Source organism: Cinclus cinclus, chromosome 15, assembly GCF_963662255.1.
Source record: "Cinclus cinclus chromosome 15, bCinCin1.1, whole genome shotgun sequence".
NCBI lineage: Eukaryota > Metazoa > Chordata > Aves > Passeriformes > Cinclidae > Cinclus > Cinclus cinclus.
In genome coordinates this window covers 610730-633080 of record NC_085060.1, presented here as the reverse complement: position 1 = coordinate 633080, position 22351 = coordinate 610730, and the positions used below count along the sequence as shown (strand labels likewise).

Genomic DNA, 22351 nt, shown 5'->3' with positions numbered 1-22351 from the left:
AAAAACCCCAAGCTCCCGTGCCCGGTAAGTCCATTTCTGCAGAGAAGTCAGGCGGACAAGCGCTGCCGCGGTGCGGGGGCTCCAGAGGAGCCTGTGCGGTAGCAGCAGCCTGGAGGGGCCAGGGTGTCACCACCAGTGGTCTCCCCGCACCGGGGCCCCTCCTACTGCACCCAGCAGCTCATGTTAATGCTGTCACCGTTTATTTTTTAAGCATCTCTGTATACTGGAAGCCCCAGTTCAATCCAGTCCAGTCCAGTGCTGCCGTTCCTCACGGGATGAGGCAGATCCAGATGTCTGGCTACAGCTGTTCCCTCCCACGCTGAGCATCACGCACACTGGCTGGTGCCGGACCCACCAGCTCTGTGTGAGGCGGGGATCCAAGCATGGATCTGCACCTCGGCAGGTCCTGCTGATCCAGCCTGTGACAGCTGCAGTCCTGCTGGCTCCAGCTTTGAGCTGGTGTTACACCTGCCGGCCTCGGTCCTCTGCAGGATCTGCACCTCAGGATCGCCCAGGTGTCACCTTCTTCCCGGCCCTGGAGGGAGCATCACATCGGAACTGGGGATGTCCCACTTGAGGCTGCGGCAGGGCCAGACCTCGCGGGGCAGTGTCCCCATCCTCAGGGACACCACACACGGCAGTGTGCCGTGGGGTGCGCTAAATTCGGGGGCTGAAGGCGTGTGGGGGTTCTCCCTCCCTGCAGAGAGGCAAACACACAGGACAGGACCCCGAACTCCGCACCCCGAACCCCGCACCCCGAACCAGCTCTGCTGTGACAGCCCCCCCGGCCCGTTCGGAGCCCGGGTACCCTGAGCATCCCTGGGCTGGAGCTGAGGAGGGTGGGCTGGCTGCTGGGAGAGCCCATCGTGTCCAGCCAAACGCTGTCCGGGCTGGGGAGGAGGAAGGCAGAGCCATTGGCCAGGGCAGGCGAGGGAGGGCCCCTGCAAGAGGGACAGGCACAGCGGTGCCGCAGCGATCTCCCGGCCTCTGTCCCTGGGGGCTTGGGGGGCTCTGGGGGACTGCGGGCAGGCGGAGGGGCTGGCAGGGGACGCTGCTTCTCCCTGCTCAGGGCGCTTCACCTTTTACTAAAACAAACAAACCTCCCCTGCCCTTCACGACATCCCCGGGGCGAAGGTTTCCCATGGCAGAGGGACGCAGTCTGTGCTGGGGCCACCAGCCTCGCCAGGGGCTCTCGGCGTCACGGCACGGAAATGCTCTCCGCTTCCTTTCTTTTTTTTTTTTTTTTTTTTTTTTTTTTTCTTTCTTTCCAAAGCAACGTAACCGTGGCCCCATCACGGGCCAGCGCCCTCTGACTCCCCGGGGCAGGGGCCAGGAACACTCGGGATGGGTCCCCGGGAAAGCTGCGATACCTACGGCCCCCAGCCCCGGGTCAGCCCCCAGGGAGAGGCAGCAGCCAGAGCCCTGCGGCGGTCACGGCACAGCCGCGGTCAGCACGGGGGGCTTTGGAGCCCCGGCCCCACAGAACGACCCCCGGGTCCTGCTCTGACCCAGCTGCAAGGGACAAGGGCAGCCCGGCCGGGGACACGCCGTGCCCGGGGCGGGCTGCAGTGCCGAGGTGGGAGGAGGCGTCCTTGACACGAGGGACACATTTCTCGGGATCAGCAGCAGCTCCAGATCCTGCGCTGCGGCCAGGAAGTGTTTCTCCAGCTGGAGCTAAGCACAGCCCACGTTGTAAGCGGAGGGGGGGGGCAGACCTGGAGGGATCCAGGCCCAGTCCCTAAGGCTTGGGCATATCCCTCTGCTTGTGCTGGATGCACCAACCAACCCGAGGCACTTCAGTGTCACACTCCGAGGGGTGGCTGGGAACAGAGCACAGGCTTGGAGGTGGGCAGCAGGAGTGAGCAGCATCAGCACCTGACAGAACCATTTCCAGGTGATCAGGTTTATTAGGGATGAGCAGGTATTTTGGGAGTGCAGGTGGACCTCAGAAACACCCCAAGTCCAGGGTCAGGGTGAAAAGGTGGGCAGAAAGCTCATTTGGCCAAGATTTAAAAATCTACATAGATACAAAAATGGGGATATAAAAGACAGGCACAGGACAGGATGTTGGCAACTATTCCAGTCCCTCAGCAGCGCCCAGATGTGCTCCACTGTGAGATTTTGACTGAGCTCTCAGCGTCAACTCCACCAAAGCACCCAACCCCGCACAGACCCCAAGGACAGGATGGAGGGCACCAGCCCAACCTAGCCCTGGACACTGCCAAGGCAGCCATGCAGACAGAACAGGAAGGCCAGCCCTGGGTTTTATTGCAGAGAAAGAGGTAGAAGGAACTGGACAGAACCAGGAGCTGCTCCTGATTCTTCCACTTGCTCCAGTTTGAGCCCCCAAACTGCAGACACAGAGCTACCACACAGAGCTACCTTGCTCTGCTGTGCTGGGGCTGCATCTTCCCCCTGGGCTCAGCCTTCACCGTAGGCACAGCCTTCCCCCTGGGTACAGCCTTCCCCCTGGGCACAGCCCTCCTCCCAGGCACAGCCTTCCTCCCAGGCACAGCCTTCCTCCCGGGCTCAGCCTTCCTCCCGGGCATGGCCTCCCCCCTGAGCCTGGCCCCGCTGCCAGGGGCTGTGTCAGGGACGTCCTCGGCTGAGATGGGCTGGATGATGTGGCCGGTGCGGGTGATGACTCGTGGGGCTGTGAGCTTCTGGAAGGCACGCTGAGTGTTCCACGTGGGGCCCACGGGGGTCTGCATGCTCTGCTCAAACTGCTGGTGCCGCTCGAAGGGGAAGGGCAGCTCGCTGACCTGTGGGGACACTGCAGGGGTAATGGCCCCGAGCCACCCAGCCCAGCTTAGCCAGCCCATGCATCCCCCAACGCCCACTGCTTCCCGCTTGTCCAGGACCCACTCACACTCTTCTTCCCTTTCTGCTGCCAGCAGAGCTCAAGAAGGCTGGAACAACCACCACCACCAAGGGAGCGGCCCTGTACATCCCTCCCCCTTCATTTCCGAGTTGTTTAAGCTGGAAGCATCGGGCAGGGATCACAGGCAGGGATTGTGGACGTTTTGGGAAGGGATGACAGGAATGCCCCAGGCTTGCTCCAGGTGCTGGAGCTCTCCCGGTGACCAGGGGTGCCCCACCTGATGCGCCGCCGCGTGGATGTTGCGCTTCTCGCTCAGGATGACGTGGGGCAGGTGCTGGTCCTTCCGCGGAGGCGCCGGTGGCGGCTTGATCAGGAACCTGTGGGCAGTGAGGGGTCAGGGCTGGCACGGGGTTGGGCGCATCCCTGAGCTCTCCCACACTCACCTCTTGACCTTCCTGGCGCTGGGTTTCAGCCCCGTGCCGCCCCACTCGCCCCAGCCTGGCAGTACCAGGTTCACCGGCTGCGGCTTCGCCGCCTCCTCCGCCTTGCGCTTCTCCCGGCGGAAGTCAGCGACCACATCGTCCCCAGCAAAGGCCTCTGTGATCATCCCATGCTGCTCCATGCCACCCTCCTACACAGAGACAAGGCACAGTGATTACTGGGGGAACTGGGAGAGACTGGGACAAATTGGGAGGCACTGGGAGAGGGTTTGTGGGTACTGTGGAGAGTGAAAGGGGAGTAAAAGTTACTGGGCATTACTGGATGGGTGTTTTGGGTACTGGGGAGCATGGGGGAGGCCTGTCCTGCTCACCTCCTCCTCCAGGACCACAGGCAGGATGGGGCAGTCCATCTCCTGGGGCTTGCCATCCAGCACAGCTTCCAGGCTGATCATCTTCCTCTTGGCTGCTGTTTTCTTGCTATGTCTGTCCCCAGCTCTGCCTTCCTCCTGCTGCCGCGCTCGCTTCCCTGCTCTTGGGGCTACCAGCTTCTCCTGCTCTTCCACAGGCTCTTCCTTGGCCAGATTCTCCATATCCTCCATGGTCTGCACACGGTGCAGCTGCTCCGAGAGCAGGAGCTGCTCCTGGGCCTGAAGGGGTGGCTCTGGTCCTGCACTCACCAGCTCCTCAGCACAGGCTGGGGGGACTGGGCTGTCCCTGGGCTCCTTGACACAGACTGGGGGGACTGGGCTGTCCCTGGGCTCCTCAGCAGCACCTACATGTTAAGGGTAGAAATGGTCACTCCACAGGGCAGAGAGTAAGGACAGCTGTGTGAAACCAGCCTCAGATCCCCCTTCCTTAGTCCAGCCCCCCCAGCACTGCCAGCCCACCCAGCTCAGGGCCTTGAGCTCCTCACCATGCTCCTCGCTGTGCCCCTTGGGGTTCCCTGTCCGCTCCCGTCGCTTCTGCTCAAAGTCTTGCAGCATAGCTTCTTCTTCCGACAGTTCCTCCTCCTCCTGCTCCTCCATCTCATCCTTGTTCTCCACAGCACCAGGCACTGTGTCATCTCTTGGACCCTCCTGTACCTCAGGCTCCGGGCCTGGGCCACTGGGCTTGCCCAGCATCCAGGGATTAGCCCCGCTGGCCCCGGTGGGCACAGGCAGGGCTGTGGTGTCCCCCTCGGGCACCTCACATGGCTCCTCCTCGGGCGGCTCCACCCGCACCTTCTGCATCAGCTCCTTGTTCCTGGCCAGCTGCTCCTGCATGGCCTTGCGGGCCTGGGGGGCACCGAGAGGCTCTGACACAGGGCACAGACAACACTGCCAACCTTCCCTGCCCACCTCAGCCTCCCCCACTTCCCCAGGCAGTACTGAGGACCCTGTCATGGCACTCCAGTGGATAAACGAGTTTATAAAAGATAGAGAGCCTTTATAGCGTGGCTTGGAGGGAGAGAACAAAGTGGGATGGATGCACACTGACAGAAGGCAAGGACAGATGGGACACTGGGAAGAAATTCTTCCCTGTGAGGGTGGGGAGGTCCTCGCAGAGATTGTCCAGAGAAGCTGTGGCTGTCCCATCCCCAGAAATGCTCAAGGCCAGGTTGGCTGGGGCTAGAAGCAACTTGGTCTAGTGGAAAGTGTCCCTGCCCATGGCAGGGGCATGGGACTGGATGAGCTTTAAGCTTAATGAGCTATCCACCAAATCCTTCTGTGGCTCCATCTCACCTCGAGGTCATACTTAGCCATAATGGCTCTGGATCGGGCCCATTTTCCCTTGTTCTGGTGCTTCAAGCTCATCCGCTCCTGGGGGAAGAGAAGCATCACACAGAGCTCCCCAAGGAGCAGGGCCCTCCATGGGGTGGGCAGGGGTGTCAAGGCAGCACCTGCATCCTGAGCTGCTCCAGTTCCTCCAGCCGTGCCAAGGCGGCCGCAGGGTCCGATTTGTGCAACTGCTCAAACTCCTTCAGGGCCTGGCGCCTCCGGCTCTTCTTGAGCACACGGTGGTACCTGGGGCAGGGGGGTGGCTCAGGGGCTGGGCAGGCCACGGGTGAGGCAGAACCCTGCCCTCCCAGCGTGCCCAGCCCTCCCAGCGTGCCCAGCACGGGCACAGCCTCAGCCTCACTTCTTGCTCTTGATCCGCTTCGCCCGCCGAGCCTTGGCCTCGTAATAGGACTGAACTGCCCGGGCCTTCTGCAGCTCTGCCCGCCGGCGCCGTGCCTGCCAGGGAGCACCAGGAGCAGGGGGTGAGGCACGGGGAGCACGGGGTGAGGGATGAGGCTAAGGAAGGGGCCCCCAGAGTCAGAGCCCAGCAGGGTGAAGCCTCACCTCCTCCAAGCTCATGGCCTGCAGCGAGGCCATCTCCTCTGCTGTCAGCAGCGGGTCTGTGATGGGCTGCTGTGTCTTGTGGAGCAACCCAAAGATCTCCTGCTCCAGTGGAGTTCGAGCCTGTTGGGACAGTAGACATGGCAAGAGGATGAGGAGAACTGCAAGGGCTGATGCTCCCCTGGATGTCCCCATCCATTCTCACTGCCCCCAGGTAGGTCTGTGGAAGGCCCAGAGAAGTGTCCTCCACTTGGGGGACTGGGTGGTTACAGCCCCACTCATGAGTCCCACACCACAGCCCTTGGGCCCCCTCCCAGCCACATGGCCAGGTGAGGGCAGGCAGAATTCCTCCCACATTACAGAAATGGCCTCCCAGTTGCCAGGCAGTGCTGTCCAGGTGGCACCACATAGGGAGCACGGAGCAGTAGTTCCAGGCCACACAATGTCACGTCCCTCCAAAACAGAAAGGGGCCTTCGGGCAGATCAGTGTGACAGGTTTGTTGGGAGTTCAGCAGGGGCTGCCCCTCCCTCACCCGGGCATCTGACAACTCCCAGGGATGGCACTGGCTTCCTGCCAGCAGCACAACCCCACAGGAACTTGCATTCAAAACCAATCACATCCCTCATTTGTAAGGAATGTTTCCAGGCACGCAGGATTTGGCAAACCAATGCTCTCTGTCTCAGCACTTGTGGCCAAGGGACACTCCCACATGCCTGGCCTGAGAGGCTACAAGGAAGAGAGGAGACAGAGCAGGCTCCAAACCCTCTGCTCACACCTTACCTGCCTTGTCCCAGATGGAATTTACACACCTACTCTGTGTGAGGAACACAGACTGACCTTCTAACCCTCCCCAGCTCAGTGGGCACCTGCCCAGCACCAGCCCCACCTCCACCACTGCCCCCAGCACAGCTAGGAGACACCCCCAGAGCCACCCCAGCCGTGTGACCCCCAGTGGGCACCTTCCACGCTGAGGTGGCCCTCTCCAGAGGGGTGACGGTGGCGATGTCCTGCCGCAGGGGGAACACCAGCTGCTCCGCACGCCGGTTCTGCAGGACCACCTGCTGCCACTTCCCCACATCCTTCGAGGTGGTGACATAGGCAGCCTCCCTCACCACCTGCAGGGGAACAGGACGGGCAGAAAAAGGCGATGCTGGCATCAGGGTGGGGCACAGGGGCCCTCGGGGCTTGGCTCAGACCCCCTTAGCTCCCTGCACTCACCCTCTTGGCCTCCTCTTTGCTCAGTGGCAGCTCCACCGCCGCCTTCTGCTTCACTCTGGCCAGCTCCTTCCTCACGCTGCCCAGTGTGGATTTGGGATGGATGGGCTGCAGCAGCTCCGACAGAACCAGCTTTTCCCCAGCACCTACACACAGGTGTGGCACTGCCAGGTGAGGGAGCTGTCCCTGCCCTCACAGTGGCTCTTGGTGGGCAGCGCTGCCCCAGATCCCTGCCTCACCTTTGCAGGTGACATTGAACTCGGACACCTGCCCGGTCGCCTCCGACCGCTCCGCCAGCTTCCGCCTGCGACAGAGGGACAGAAAACAACCCCAAAGGTTCCTCGTGTTCCCCGGGTGCCCTGGAGGGTTTGGGGCCGGTGCCGAGGGCAAGGGCCGAGAACCGGCGCACCCGCCCCCCCTTTCTGTGCAGCCTCTCCCGGCACGGATGCTGCAAGAGCCCCGGGCCGAACCGCGGGACGCCCGTACCCCGGGCGTCCCGCACTCACCGTTTCCGTCCGGACAAGGCGCTGATCGCCTCCAGGAGCTGCCGGTGCCGCCGCCCGCCATCCTCCTGCCACAGGGCACACGCGGTCACAGACCCAACCCGGCACAGCGCGGCCGCGGGGGTGGCCCCAGCGCCGCTCCCGTGTGCTCCTCGCTGCCCCCACGGCCGGGTCCCGGGACCGACATCCCCGGCCCGACATCCCTGGCCAGGCCACGCCGTCCTCCGCTGCGCCCACCCCGGCCAGGAGAGCCCCCGAGGCTCCGAAATAGCGGTGGAGGCCGCCCGGAGAGTCCGTCGAGTTCTTTCATCCCCGCTCACCCCCTCCTCGCTCTCGCTGCCGCTCCCGGCCGCCGCCGCTGTGGGGTCCTCCTCGTCCGCCATGGCTCCGCACGCCGGTACTGCCGCAAAGCTCCACCGAGTGTCGCGCCGAGCCTTCGCGCCCTGCCGCAAAGCGCGCCCCCGTGACGTCAGGGTTGCCATGACAGCAGGATCGCGGGCGGGGCGGGAGAACCGGTGGGGACCGAGGGGGGCCCGGGAGGGACCGGGGCACGGAAACCGCGGTCCCGGCCTCGGACGGGGCCCCCGGGGGCTCCCAGGGACAGCTCTGGCTCTCCCGGGGCGCCCCCGGTTCTCCGGGCAGCGGGAGCCGGCGGTGCCACCGCGGGCCAGAGCAACTCTGCGGGTCTGCGCTCCGTCCGTGACCCTCGGCGGTCCCCCCAGCCCCGGGGATTCCGGGATTCGCTGTTTCCCCCGGGACGCGCCAGTGCCGCGGGCTCGGAGACGGAGCTGCCGCATCTACGGCTCCTCCCGGCCGGCCGGACCCGGCTGCGGGGAGCATTTCTGGGGTTGGTGGGATCCAGAGGGTCGTGTGAGCAAATACACGGAGCTCTCAGCTGCGAAGCGGTGCCGGTGTCTGTCACTGCGCCCGCGGCACCCGTGCTCGCCCTCCCTGTCGCTGTCCTCCGTGCCGGGCTGGGCTCGGGGCAGGGGGGAGAGGGACCACGAGTGGTTCCCCGTCTGCTCGCGTCTCCATAGCAACAACCGCGGGAGAGGTTCGGCGTTTTCCCCTCAGGTTCGACGCTCCGGGCGCTGCCCTCGCTGGCAGCCACGTGCCCAGCGGGAGCGCTGTGTGTGCGACTCCAGAGAGGGCTGCCGGGGTGGGATGCCGGGGGCGGGATGGCCCGAGGTGCGGTGCCAGGGATGGATGGGATGCCGGTGGCAGGATAGATACCGGGGATGGGGTCGGACCCAAGCCCCGGGTCTGGGTGTACAAAACGGTGCGAAAACTACTGTGAGAAATGTGCGGATGGGGTGGGAGGGGCGGGGAACCCACGACGGGAGCATGTGCGCTCCCCGCAGCGCTGGGGTTCGGCAGCCCGGTCCTTGTGGGCACCCGGTGCGAGAAAACGAAAAAGAACCGGGGTCGGCGCCGGTCGTGCCCCACCGAGGGCTGCACCGGGAGGTCTGGTGGGAGCCGCCGGGGTGGGGCCGGGCCGCGCCGGGCGTGCCAAACCCGGGCCACCGCTCCCGCCCCACCGGAGCCCCCCCGGCCCCGCCGCACCGCGCCCGACCCCGCCCCCGCCACGTGCCGCGGCCCGCCCCGCCCCGCCCTCTCTTGTCCGCACCGGGGCGGGGCCGACCGCGCGGAGTGGCAGAGGGCGCGACCAATGGGCCGGCGAGGAGCGGCGGGGAGGGAACAGTAGCCGCGAAGTGACAGCGCTAGTGACCAATGGAGCGGCGAGAAGCGGCGGGGTGGGAGGAGCTGTTGTGGAGTGACAGCATCTGGGCCAAATGGGAAAGTGGGAAGCGGCGAGGCGGGGCGGAAGGCGCGGCGGGGCCAATGGCAGCGGCGGCCCCGCCTCGTCGGGGTGCGGGGCGTGGCGGCCCCTCCCGGCGCGGAGGGAGCGACCGGCGCGGCCCGAGCGGCACCGGCACCGGGTGAGCGGCGGCGTGGTGCCCTTCCCGTCCCCTCTCCTTCCTTCCGTCCTCTTCCGTCTCCTCTTTAACCCTTCTTTTCCGCTCTCGCCCCGCCGGGTCCCGGCCCGCCCGCAGAGCCGGGGCTGCCCTGCCCTGTGTGGCCCGGCCCTGCCGCGTCCCCTCCCGGTGCGGAGCCGCCTCGCCGCTCCCTCTCGTCCAGCCGAGGGTCTTCCTGGCCGCGCCCCGCGCCCCTTCCCTGCTGGATTCCCACGGCAACGCCCCTCCCGGGCGCGGGGTTTCCATGGCGACCGCGGCCGCCGCCCCCCTCGCCGCTGCCGCCGCCGTCCCGGTACTGACCGAGCGCTCTCCCCGTTCCCTCTCCCGCAGCCGCCGACCCAGCCCAGCCCAGCGCGGCCCCGCGGGGCCCCGATGATGCCGGGCGCGCGGGCGGCGGAGCAGCAGCAGCAGCGCCCGGGCGTGCGGCGGCCGCTGCCGCCCCAGTGACGGCCCCGCCATGTCGGTGATGGTGGCGAGGAAGAAGGTGGTTCGGAAATGGGAAAAGCTGCCGGGCAGGAACACCTTCTGCTGCGACGGCCGCATCATGATGGCCCGGCAGAAGGGCATCTTCTACCTGACGCTCTTCCTCATCCTCGGCACCTGCGCCCTCTTCTTCGCCTTCGAGTGAGTTCCCCGGGGGAACGGGAACGGGGATGGGCCCGTGTGCCCGGGGCTCTCGGGAGAGGGACGGGAGCCTGGCACGGTGCAGCCTGGCTGAGCGTGGCTCTCCCTGTCCGCATCTGCTTCCTCACCCTCAGCAGACCCAGCCTGGAGGTTTTGGGGAGAATGGGCCCTGCCGGGGGTGACGCTGGTCCTGCTTCCCTGTGGGTCACCTTCCATCTGGACTTGGCAGTCCCTGGTCCCGAGCGTTCCTGGCTCCAGGACAGCCGGGGTACAAGGGCACTGCTGCTGCAGCCCTGGGGCCCGGCCTGTGTCCCTGCCCTGCCCGCGGGGGGACCTGCAGCCCTCGCATCAGCCCCACGAGGGAGGAGCCCCAGCTGGGGGATTAATAAGGAGTGAGTTTGGGGGTTCTGCCAGTCTGACGTACCCCAGCCCGCAGGCTGCACTGCAGCCAGAGCCATGCTGGTATTTGGGAAGGATCCCACCACCCCTTACATTACCTCGGCAGCCTAAAGATCTTCAGCCAAAACCTTTGATCCTGCTGATCAAGAGGGATCTGCCCCCTCCCCTCAGCTCTCCTCAGGAGCTGGGCTGGGGAGTTGCACTGTCCTTAGACTAATCCTAAAATTATAAAACAAGCAAAAAAGGAAAAGTCTGTGTTTGTCCAGGCTGATGCTGTGGGAGGGTGCAGGACACCCCTGTTGCCTGGCTAGAGCTTGGGTCAGCTAAACAACTGCAAAACTTCCCTTCCTCAGTCTCCATAAGCATGTTTGTGTTCTGGGGCAGCAGAAGGGCTGAAATAGGGTTGGGAGCACAAAAGCTCACAAAGCTAAGAAGAACAAGTGGAAGGAGCTGCTCGCTGGTTAGGCCCTGGCTATTCCTACAGTTCCAAAAAGCCCTCGGCTCAGATGCTGTCTTCCTCAGCATCGTTCCTAAGCCAGGGAACTTGTTTCCACATTCCCTGGCCCAGCGTGTCTCTCCCTGGTTCCCTGCCCAAATTATCCCTGGCTCGGTCTGAATTCCAAGGTACCAAGTGATAGCACTGTTGGTTTGATGTTTGGGGTTTTTTCCGTCTGAAAAATGGGGCTGAGCCTTTTTGCCTTACAGGAAGAACTAAAAAGTGTTGCTGCTCTAGAAAAGCTTATTGCTGCACCAGAAACACCAATTTCAGGGATAATTGCTCTGGCTCCCTGTGGATCCTGTTCATAGTGGGAGAGTGAACCACATCCCGCCCTGCTGTGGTCGTGCTAGGCAGAGTGAGCCAGGGCTGTTTTCCAGACCTAGGCTGTGGTTAGTCAGGAACGTGCCTGGAGATTCCTTGGGAAGCCCCTTTCCATGCTTTGGCAGGCAGAGGCCTGTGGAAAGGTGGCTTGCACCAAAACATCCAGGCTGTGCCTCGACCTCGGGGGTGGGTTCTGCAGGGGGAATGCTGCTGGGAACAGGATCATCTCTGAATTCTGGTTAAATAATCTGAGGTACATAGGGAAAAGTTTGAGAAAATCGAAGTACCCATTTGATTCTTTCAGTGCAGAACACCTCAGTAGGTTTTTTTTTTTTTTTTGTTTGGAAGAAAGGAGGTTGTTTTGAACTTGTTTGGGCATCTTTGAATTTGGGATAGGGATGAAATGTTGCCTTCCCAGCTGGAAACACTCCCCAAGGTCTCCGTTTCACTGATCAGGCTGAGATAAGCAGCTTGGCTGCTCAGGAGCCCTGCATGTCTAGGGAGCTTTGGGTGAGGATCTCAGCCTTCATCTTCACCCTGCTGCCCGTTGGTCTCGGTGTTCGCATGGGAATTCCCGGTTTCCCGTTGAAGGAGGTGTGTGGGTTGGGAGCGGAGGAGACTTTCCCTCGGTGCCGGTCACTGCGGGCTGCCTGTGCCGTGCTGAAGCCTTTCAGCTGAATCACTTGCGCAGTCACACCTTGTCTGAGCTCGGCTCCGGGGTGCCTGGAGCCAGGATCTGCCTGGCTGCTCGCCCTGCGCCGGGCTGGGCTTCATCCCGGAGCTCCGGGCTCCTGTGACAGCCGGGGCCGGTGGGGACTGGCACCCGGGGCAGGGGACGAAGCCACCGCCGGTCCTTCCCAGCCCGATGGCGATGGCAGCACTGCTGCTGGGTTTTTGCTCCGAGTTTCTCCGGTGCTGCCAGCCGCTCGGCGGTGGCCACAGGCTGGGCCAGCTTAGCCCCGTGGGTGGGAGTCTGTGTGTGCTGAGCCCCCAAACCCCAGCGCTGTGTGCTGGCACTGGGGAATTCTCTCCATCCAGGAGCAAACTGGCATCCAGAGGCTGGCAGGACTCAGTGCTGTACCCCAGAGCCGACTCCTCCCTCCTGGATAAGGCAGAAGGATGGAGTGCTGGCTCCTTGGAAGGGCTCTGCAGAGACCAGAGTCCTCTGCCCAAGGGCACCTCTCACCACTTGGCTAGGATCACCTCCCACTGCTTGGGGCTGCTCCCTGCACAGTCCAAGACCTGTGTTTAACTGGGTCTGCTCCCTAACACGTCCATAAAATACAGTTTCACATCCTCTTGGCATTATTTCAGACTCCTAATGGTATTTCAGGCCTGTGGTTGAGCACTTAGCTGCTGTCTACTTGAGGTGTTCCAGCATGAGGAGAAGACCACATAAAGCACTTGTAAAATATCCCTTCAGGAGCTGGGATGATGGGATGCAGTGTCTGCTCTCAGGCTGGGAGTTCCCTTTGCAGTTGCTGGCTCTCCTCAAGTGAGTTCCACGCTCGCCTGAAGGGATTGGGATTTCTTTTGTCTCTGACTTTTCAGCACAAAACTTGACATCTGTAAATGTTAGGGGCATGATAGCACCAGCAACACTGGCTCCTCACAGAAAGGGGCTGTTCTTGGATCTTCCAATGCCCAGGCATGTTTGTCACTTTGTTTTTCCTACTTTCTAAGATGTGTAGAGATTAAAATCTTTGTTTTCTGATGAGTTGAAAACACCTACGCTGCCCCTTGTGGGACTTTATTTTTTAGTTTTGATTTCCAAAGCCCAGAGACCCAAGACTCACAGAGGGGCCACTGAGCTGGCATTGCCTCTGGTTAGATCTGTGTCAAGCATGGTCAAAACTTACACGAGAGTTAATTAGTGCTTTTTAATCATTGTAATTTCTCTCAATAGAAATTAACTTTTTGGTGTCCAGAGTTCAGCTTGTTTTGTTCCTGTTTCTGTGGGAAGTGGCCACTCCTGGGGTTTGGATTGACCTTGTTTTTCATATGTGGGCTCCTTCTCAGGACATGACTTCACCCTCCCTGCAGCCTCCACATCCTCTGTGGCACCCCCATTCCCAGGTGGATCTTGGGGTGATTTGCCTGTGCAGAGGTTTGAGGGTTTAGCTGGGAAAAGAGCAGTGACACCAGCATAACACCCCTTACTCCTGCCTCAGCTGGGTCAGAAACACACAGCGTGTGCTGAGCAGTTGGTGTGCCACTGCTGGCAGATGGGGAGAGGTTCCAGGGAGAGCTCCAGCCCTGCCTGCTGCTGCTGGGAAGGGCTGGACACCGTGTGGTGGTGTGGCTGGGCTTTGGAGTGGCTGCTTCCACGCTTACCACAAACACAGCAGCTCTAGACACCATCCCATCCCTGGTGTGAGCACCCAGCACAGCCAGGCTGAGGGTCAGGCACTGGGGAAAGGTCCAGCTCTGCTGGCGCTCAGCCCAGGCTCATGGCTGTGCTCTAGCTGAGGAAGGCTGAACAGGTGATTTGCAGGTGGGTGAGTGATACTGAGGAGCTTGTGCTGAGCCCTGCTGGGGCCTGCCTGCAAGATGTGCTGCCCTGTAGCTGCAGTCCCTGTCACCAGGGCTGGCATGGTGGCTTTCCCCTTCCTCCAGAGCTTTGCTCAATGTGCTGATTACAACAGACCTTCCTGAGCGGGTGCAGAATAACCAGCCAAGCACCCTAACTCATGGCAACTCCCAGCTGCTTCTCCTCCTGTTCCCCATTCCAATGATCTCTTTGTTCAGCCTTCCTGCCCCAGCCCACCCCGCTGTGATGATGAGTTGTGATAGTGCTGTTATTGTCTGCTTTTTGGTGACAAAATGCTCCAGAGCACAGATACCATGCTGGGAGTGGGGGAGCAGCATCCTTGCATGCCAACAGAGCATCTCTGTTGGCTCTGGGCTCTCCCAAACAAAAGATCTTTAAATGTCTGTTCCTGAGAGTGAAATTATCTTAGTGACAAGGCATAGGCTGAAGATTCCCTAGTGCTAGTGAGTACCTGAGTGCCAAGTCAGGACTCTGTGGCTGCTTTCCCTGCCATGGATGTGTTCCCTGGAAGTCACCCACAGAGCGAGGACCCCTGAGAACAGCAGAGGGTGGGAGGCACAGCCAGGTACCGTGGTGGGCTCCACTCGGGACCTGGTGATGCAGTTTCACCCTGGGAGAGCTCCTCTGGCTCTGACCTCTGCCCTCACCTGCAAGAATCTACAGAAGCCAGCCCAACCAAGGGAAGCTAAGCCAAGCCTGTGTGGAAGCAGGAGGGTCGTGGTTCAGCTTTAACACAGCTCATGGATCCATATTTAAATCCACAAAATGTTCACGTTGTCATAGCAGTTCCAAAAGCTGTCCTATCAGCTGGACAAGGGTCAGACTGCAGCCCTTTGGGGCACACAGTGTCCAGCTTTTAAAGGAATAATCACAGAATCATTTAGGGTGAAAAAGACCCCCAAGACAATCAAGTCAACCTGTGACTGCTCACCACCTTGTCAACCAGCCCAGAGCACCAGGTGCCACATCCAGTTGTTGCTTGGACACCTCCAGGGATGGAGACTCCAGACCTCCCGGGCAGCTCTTTCTAATGTCTGACCACCCTTTCCATGGAGAAATTTCTCCTGATGTCCAAGCTGAACCTCTCCTGGCAGAGCTTGAGGCTGTCTCCTCTTGTCCTATCACTGGTGCCTGGGAGAACAGGCTAAACTGCAACTAAATCCATGTTCCTAGCCCCATATTTCTGCCCCAAACTCACTCCATGGTTTTTGTTTACTTGCTGACTGACTCGCAGCTGTCCCTGGACTTTGCCCTTGCAAAGGGAATTCAAAGTTATCTTGGGCTGCCTGAAGATGATAAGCTCAGCCCTCCAGTTCTTTGTCTGTGGGCAGGGCTGGGCACAGGGATGTTGTTTTGGGGAACAGCAGAGCATGCAGTGTCTGAAATGAAGGATGTTGGTTTAGGGGCCAGGCCCTGTGTGTGGCTGTGGACTCCTGGTGTTGCAGCTGTGACTGAAGTGTGCTGTAGCTTCAGTGTGCAGCCCTTCTGTCCCTGTCACTCGTGGGGGACAGCCCTGGAGTCAGGCACTGGCCCAGGAAATGTTCCTGCAGTGGGCCTGCGGAGCCTGGTGCTGCCAGCTGGAGCTGGAAACTGCATTGTGTTTGGGGAGTCTGTGGTGGGAATGCTGTCCAGAATTAAATAGTGCTGTGGAGGTCATGGAAATGGCCTTGCTTGGGATGGCAGCCTGCCCAGGGAGGATAATCCCAGGCCCCTCACCGCAGTAGCCTGATGCTCCCATGGAGAGGAACTATGGAGCAGCAGGAGTCTGGGTTGGATCCACCCCTCAGCAGCAGGGATAAAGGGTGCATCCTAGAAAGGTGCCTGAAAGCCTGGGTGCTCAGCTGCACCAGGAGGCTGGGGAAGGGATATGTGCAAGGAGACACTGCACAAGTGGTGGGATTTAGGTGGAGTTTCCCTTAAACTCTAGCAAAGCTCCATTGGAACTTCACCCCAACATCAGTAGGGTTTTCTGAAGGACTGAGGGTAACATATGGGATTTTTTCAGGCCAGTATGTCTCTAAAACATGACTTCTGCCCACATGGCTAGGGCTGCAGCAGCTATGGGGACATGGCTGTGGGTATCCAGGAGCAGCATGGCCATGGTGAGATGAGTCCCATGCTCCCTTTGCATCTCCTCCATCAGTGGGATCAGCACCATAAACTCCTCATTGGGCCTTGCCACATTTATAGAATAAACAAACCTTGTTCCCTTTCGAGCTGAGGGAGTCTTGAAGCAGGAGCCTTTCTGCTTTATTTGGAGCATTCTCGTTCGTTGCCTCAGGAAAGCCGAAGGAAGACAGATGTCTTGTTGTATGGGAATGCTGCACTTCCACAGGAATCTGTTCCTAAGAAGGACAGGAGGCACTTAATCCCAGTAATTTCTGTGGTGCTGGAAGCTCCTGCTCTTTTAGGGGTTAGCCAGAGATTCCCACTATCCCCAGAGGTTTCCATGCCTTCCAGCTCTCCAGGCATGGGATCCACGACCAGGCCTTGGGTGCTTCTCCCAGTGGTCTGGCCCACCCCTTGGCAGCAGGAATGGTCTCTCCATTGGACAAGGTCTCTCCAGCTGCCTGCTTGTGTTTCTGGCATTGCTTAAAACAGGAGCTGAAAACAGAGCATATGCTGGGTAATATCTGTGCCTAGTTGGTGGAAAACACAGAGATGCTGTGATGGTGCCTGGTTGTTGGAGCTGCCCCGGGAGTGTTCCCCTGTGGTGGTGGGATCAGAGGGATGTACTGAACAGCTCCAGTGCTCCAGATCTGAGCAGTGCCCGGGCTCTGGTGCTGTGCCAGGTGCTGAGGCTCTGACTCGTGGCCCCGTGTCCGCAGGTGCAGGTACCTGGCTGTGCAGCTGTCCCCAGCCATCCCCGTGTTTGCAGCAGTTCTCTTCCTGTTTGCCATGGCCACGCTGCTGCGGACGAGCTTCAGCGACCCCGGCGTGATCCCCAGGGCTCTGCCCGACGAGGCAGCCTTCATTGAGATGGAGATTGGTGAGTGAGCAGCGGCCAAGCTGCTGAGGGCTGGAAAAGCCTCTCTGTTAATGCCATATTTCTAGGCTACAGTCCTGCAGAGCTTATCTTCCTGGCTGGACCTCCAAAAGTGAGGATTGCCCCAATCTGCTGGCTCACTGTACTTGGCCCAGCCTCAAGAAGGCAGCACGATGTACCTGCATCCCTCTCTGGGAGCTGTTTCACCTGCTGCTTTCTCTCCCATAGCTGTGCACGTAAAAACTCGGTTTGCTTTTGAGAAGGGGTGCAGAAAGCTTGGAGTGGTCCCCCTTGATCCTTCAGGGAGAGAGGAGGTTCGGTGGATGTAGGTGATAACACCCAGCCCGCTCTCAACATGCCCACGAAAGCTCTGGCATCCCTTTTCCTGCCTGCAAGCTGCCAGGTTGGCTCTGGCCCGCGCGAGCAGAGCTGCAGCCTCTGGCTTCGGAGCCAGCGGGCTCCGATCCCGCTGGGAGGAAAGGCAGGGAAGCCGGTTGTCCTTCGGGGCTGTCGTGTTGGTAGCAGCAGATCCAATCTGTGCCCGCTCCTCTCTGGCAGAGGCCACCAACGGGACCGTGCCGCAGGGTCAGCGCCCGCCCCCGCGCATCAAGAACTTCCAGATCAACAACCAGATCGTGAAGCTCAAGTACTGCTACACGTGTAAGATCTTCCGGCCGCCCCGTGCCTCGCACTGCAGCATCTGTGACAACTGCGTGGGTGAGTGGGGCAGGGGCTGGCCCTGCTCCTGCAAAGAGCCTCGGGACAGGGACAGGGACAGGGCCACACCCAGGCTCGTGCCAGGCAGCTCTGCACTGCTGGAGTGTCCAGGCTGCCTCAATTTGAGGAGTTTGAGGTTTGCTCAGAACCTGGAGCCAGGTGGTTCCTCATTGCCTGGACTTTGGCAATAACCGAGTCCAGCTGCTCTGTGTACATGTGCAGCCCGTTTTTGAGACTTCCACTGGACTCTGGCCTTGCAGGACTGGAGGGTTCCAGTGGAGAGTTATGTCTCAGGTCACAGCAGCTCCTTCATCAGCACAGATTGTGCCATTCCCCGGGGGGCCCTGGTTGTTGTCCTCCTGTGTATGTAACTAGCTCATGTTCAGCATCACTGCTCCAGGCAGAAATCCCATCCTTTTGGACCCCTTTCCTCCTCTTCAGACTCCCAGCCTTTGTGTGTTTATGCAGTTTCCTGAACCCTCTCCTCATTATTCCAGGGTAAGAACTTGGGGACCCCCAAGCCTTCATCTAATCCATGTGCTGTGGCTGTTGTACCCCAGAGAGAGAAGACACACGAGGGGTCAAGCTCAAATTCTCTCTTAATGTGCAAAATGACTCATTATAGAACAGTTTTGGACTTTCTGACTTCCTGAAAGGATGCCAGGATATGGGGTCCTGACTGAGCAGAGGGTTGAACTTGGTAGTTTGTCAGCCGGGGGGATTTTTAAAGTTGGGAGCACAGGAGCAAGGATCTAGAGGTGGGCAGGGCCATGCCAGGGCAGTGCTAATCTTCATCGTGGCTTCCCCAGAGCGCTTTGACCATCACTGTCCCTGGGTGGGCAACTGTGTGGGGAAGAGGAACTACCGCTACTTCTACCTCTTCATCCTCTCGCTCTCCCTCCTCACCATCTACATCTTCACCTTCAACATCGTCTACGTAGCACTGAGTGAGTATGCCTGGAGAGCTGGGAGGGACGGAGGGTGCAGGTGGTGGTGTGAAACCAGAGTGATGGAGTGGCAAAGGGAGCTGGACTCATTGAGATATTCCAGATGAAAAAATCTCTCTTTTTGTATTGCAGAATCTCTGAAGATTGGGTTTCTGAACACGTTGAAGGAAACCCCAGGGACATATCCTTCCATAGCCCCTAGGCTTGACTTCTCTGAAATTGGGGGTTAGTGGGAGCTGTGTTGTGGAGTGGCTGCCTAGGCCACTCTGAGTCTTTCTGAGCATTTTCCCCTGGATGACAATGTGGGGAGCAGTTTCTTGGCTTTTGGGAGGAGAATAAAACAGCAAACAGTAGCTAGGAGAGGAAGAGAAGTTGGTGTTTCTGGGCCTGCTCTTGGGTGTTCCCAGTCCTTAGCTGTTCTCACTGTGCTGGAGGTGCTCATCTGTTTCTTCACGCTGTGGTCGGTGGTGGGGCTAACTGGGTTCCACACCTTCCTGGTGGCACTGAATCAGACAACCAACGAAGACGTGAGTAGAGCCTTCCGCTTCCTCTGAGCTGTCACCACTTCCCAGTGTGTCAAGGCTGTGCACAGCACAGGGATCTGGGGGCTGGGGCAGGGTGTCCTTGGAGTTAACCTGAACTTGTGCCCAACTATTTCAGATTAAGGGGTCCTGGACTGGGAAGAACCGCGTGCAGAATCCCTACAGCCATGGTAACATAGTGAAGAACTGCTGCGAGGTGCTCTGCGGGCCCCTGCCTCCCAGGTGAGCTCTTGAGGGGCAGCCTTGACCTTTGTCTTCTGCTAGGAAGAAAGGTGGGATTTGGGGAGACATGGCTCTCTGCTGATGTGGCTGTGTCCTTGCAGTGTCCTGGACAGACGGGGCATCCTGCAGCAGGAGGAGAGCACAGCTCAGGAGGGGTCATGCCCGCGGGCACCTGGCACACAGGAGCCCCCAGCCACGCAGGGCCCTGGGCAGGCCCAGGAGGGTGGCACGAAGCATCAGGATGGCCGCATTGCTCCCCCCAGTGCCGTGAGTGATCCCTCCCTGGGGGCTGGGGGAGCTGTGGGACAGAGAGAAAGCTGAGAGTGTAACTTAGGAAGGACAAAATAACATGGGGCCGCGTAAGAGGCTGCTCTGAAATGCTTGTTTGCTCTGAGCCTGGAAACCAGCGTGTCTTGGTTTCCTTGGGTTTCCTCAGAGTAGATCACAGCTGGCTGCAGTTTTGGAGATCAGTGCTGCCATGAGAGCACTCGGGCACTGTTGCCCATCGAGCTCAGTGGGGCTGGGGAGGGCTGGGATTTCGCAGACATCTTGTTCTGGTGCTGTGTGTGAGCTGCAGGGCTGTCCCTGGATCGCTGTCCTTGGAGAAAGTTGTTGTGGCCCTAAGCAGCCTGCTCTGTGTTTGAAATTAGTCCTGCTTTAAGGGCGTAGTTCAACAGGAGACCTCCAGAGTGCCCTTCCAACCCAAATTATTCCATGAACGTGGTGGGAAATGGCTCTGCTTGCTCCTGCTTGGGCATGAGCTGCCCTTCTCTGGTGGACACAGTGCAGACACTTCTGCTGGAGCAGCCCAGTGCTCCAGCTCTTCCTGAAGCTGCTGTTCTGCCTGTTGGGTGGCGCCTGGTTTCGGTTTCTCCTTTTCCCAAGCCTGGCTGAGACCGCTGCTGGTGGGGCTGGAGGCCGTAGGGGAGCAGTGGGGTCTGTGTGCTCAGGCTCTGCACTGGGGCTGTCTCTGCAGGTCACTGTGTCTTGTCTCCGCAGGTCCCTGTGCTGTCCATGAGTGACACCGAGATGCCGGAGAAGCAGCAAACGCCCGGGGAGCTCCCGGTGCCCTCCCCGGACGCTGGGCGAGCGGAGCACTAGCATCTGCTTGGAAGGGAGAACTTTGTTGTTTTGTCTAATCAAAGCTGGAAGTGTTGGAGGAGAGGAGAAGGGCTGGATGGCAGGCACCTGATTCCCCATGGCCATTTTGCTTTAGTCATTACTCACCAGTGGCACGGGACAGCGAGCGCGGGTGGCACGTACTGGTCACCATGAGGCACTGCCACCACCGAGGCAGCTCTGCCTGGGGCCCAGCCTCTGGCTCTGCTGTTCTGGATGCTCCATCCCGGCTCAGGGCTGGGGCTGTCCCTCTGGCAGGGCGAGGCTGTTAGGGCCGGCCTGCTCCCTCCTGCTGAGGAATCCCCAGGGAAGGGGAAAGCAATGGTGGCAGCAGTGTCCTCTCTCCCCTCCTCCCTCCTTCCTCTAATCCGTCGCGTTGTTTTGTGGTTGGCGTGGCAAGGCTTGTCAGGAGACATTTTGGTGGCCCAAGGACCCAAACAAGGGGGAAGGAGTTCTGCTGGCAGCAGTTTTTAAGTAGCTTTCTTCCCCTGCTCCTTTCCATGTGATGTAACAAGGCAGCAGCTCTGAAGGGACCCTCCTTCCCACCCTGGGCTTTGAGGGAGGGACAGGGCAGCCAGGGTGGACTGAGCTGCAGGGAAGGTCTGTCTGTGCCACTGGCCCCTGGCTGCTGCTGGGGCTGTGTCTGCTGCTGGGTGTCTGCACTGAACCCTCCCCAGCTGTGGCGCAGCAGCTGTGCAGAACCTCAGTCCCAATTCTGTGTTGTGTCATTGCATCCCCGTGTCCAGCCCTGGCCTTTTTCTGCTGTTCTCAGCCGTCCTGGACTGGCTTTGGGAGCTTTGCATCTTCTCAGGATTGTGCCAGCTACCCAGGGCTGGGCTGTGTGGTGTGGGTCACTTGTGTGTGTCCTCAACAGAGGAGGAGAGGCTGTGGGAGAGCTCTGTGCCATGGCAGGGCTCCCCCAGCTCCACAGGACCCTCACACCTCTGGGATCCCCGCAGAGGTGGCTGGTGGGGGACAGCCCGTTCCGTGTCCTGGCAGCTCCACATCCCCAGTACTGGGCACTCCCGTTCCTCCCCGCGGGTGTGTGCTGGCTGCTGGGGGTGTCCTGCCTGCCCCGTCCCGTGTGTGTGTCCGTGTTGCTCCTGCCTGGCAGTGGGAAATGCCTGGTGCTCCGTCCCTGGCTCCTCGTGCCAGCCTGCTCTCCCCAGCCGGGATCCTGCTCCCTCTGGAGCCTGGCCCGTTCCTCCCACCTCGCTCCTTGCCCTCGGGCTGTGGCTGGCAGCGAGGGGTGTGGTGTGAACGGGGCACTGGCACTGCCTCCTCTCCCGGGTGAGAGGGCAGAGCTGCCCCAGCTGCTCCCAGTTGGAATGTGGCAGGGAAGGAGCCCCGGCCATGGCCCTACAGCCAGCCCAGCTCAGCCCCAGCCCGTTCCATCCTCCGGGGACAGGCCCTGTGCCCCTCCCCGTGAGAGTCGCCCCAACAGGCTACTGACCAAATCTCCAGTTGGGTGCAAAACTGTATTTTTTGGTTCTGCTGCTCCCTGTTCCATGAGCTGTTGTGGACTGCTGCCTGCCAGGACCTGCCTGCATGGGTCAGGGTCTCCAGAAGGAAGGAAGGGGTTGGGTGAGGATTGGGTGTTCTTTATTTTTTTTCTTATTATTATTTTTTTTTAATTTTAAAACAATGAAGGAAACTTAATTTGTTTGAAAATGGCTGAGCTGTAGCCCCTGCATGTCTGTGCTGCCCCAAGCCAGCTGCCTCTTCCCCCTTCCCTGTGTGTTTCCAGGACTCTCCATCTCGCACTTCCAGGGTGTCTTAGCTGTGTTATTTGCATCTTGCTGTCCCCCATGGCAGGTGAGGGGGGTCTCTGTGTGTCCATGCTGAGAAGTCACAGTGTCCTGGGCAGGCTTCCATCCCAAGCTCCCCTCCTGAGCTTGCTGGCAAACCTGGCAAAAAGCAGCCAATGCCTGTGGTGTCTTGGCAGCGAGCGCGGTGCCCCGGGGTGCCCAGAGTCCCTCTGGGGCAGTGGTGCCAGGCAGTGCCATGCAAAATGTCCTGGGTCACCTTGTGCCCACCCGGCATCTGGCTCTGGTGCAGGAGCCAAGCCAGGCCCCAAGGTGCCACCACTTGGGTCCCCTGTCCCCTCCCAGCAGCCCTCCCTTCCAGTCCAGCCCCACTGTTGGGGCCAG

At 60.3% G+C, this 22351-nt stretch overlaps 2 protein-coding genes across 2 annotated transcripts; one reads left to right on the top strand and one right to left on the bottom strand.

Annotated features, from left to right (window-relative positions):
* Positions 1–1891: 1891 nt before the first annotated feature.
* On the bottom strand, positions 1892–7780 carry UTP14A (UTP14A small subunit processome component). Its single transcript, XM_062502694.1, has 14 exons — positions 7619–7780; positions 7302–7366; positions 7035–7099; positions 6799–6941; positions 6540–6695; positions 5583–5702; positions 5380–5474; positions 5141–5264; positions 4983–5060; positions 4175–4535; positions 3633–4033; positions 3265–3452; positions 3099–3198; positions 1892–2762 (listed from the first exon to the last, which is right to left on the bottom strand). Exons 1-14 carry the CDS (start codon positions 7778–7780, stop codon positions 2379–2381), a joined length of 2442 nt encoding a protein of 813 aa, XP_062358678.1. The 3' UTR covers positions 1892–2378.
* Positions 7781–9198: 1418 nt separating this feature from the next.
* Positions 9199–22337, top strand: ZDHHC9 (zinc finger DHHC-type palmitoyltransferase 9). Its single transcript, XM_062502954.1, has 10 exons — positions 9199–9238; positions 9605–9898; positions 16497–16657; positions 17213–17371; positions 18181–18318; positions 18451–18499; positions 18743–18845; positions 18979–19082; positions 19184–19349; positions 20082–22337. Exons 2-10 carry the CDS (start codon positions 9732–9734, stop codon positions 20181–20183), a joined length of 1149 nt encoding a protein of 382 aa, XP_062358938.1. The 5' UTR covers positions 9199–9238; positions 9605–9731; the 3' UTR covers positions 20184–22337.
* The last annotated feature ends 14 nt before the right edge of the window (positions 22338–22351 follow it).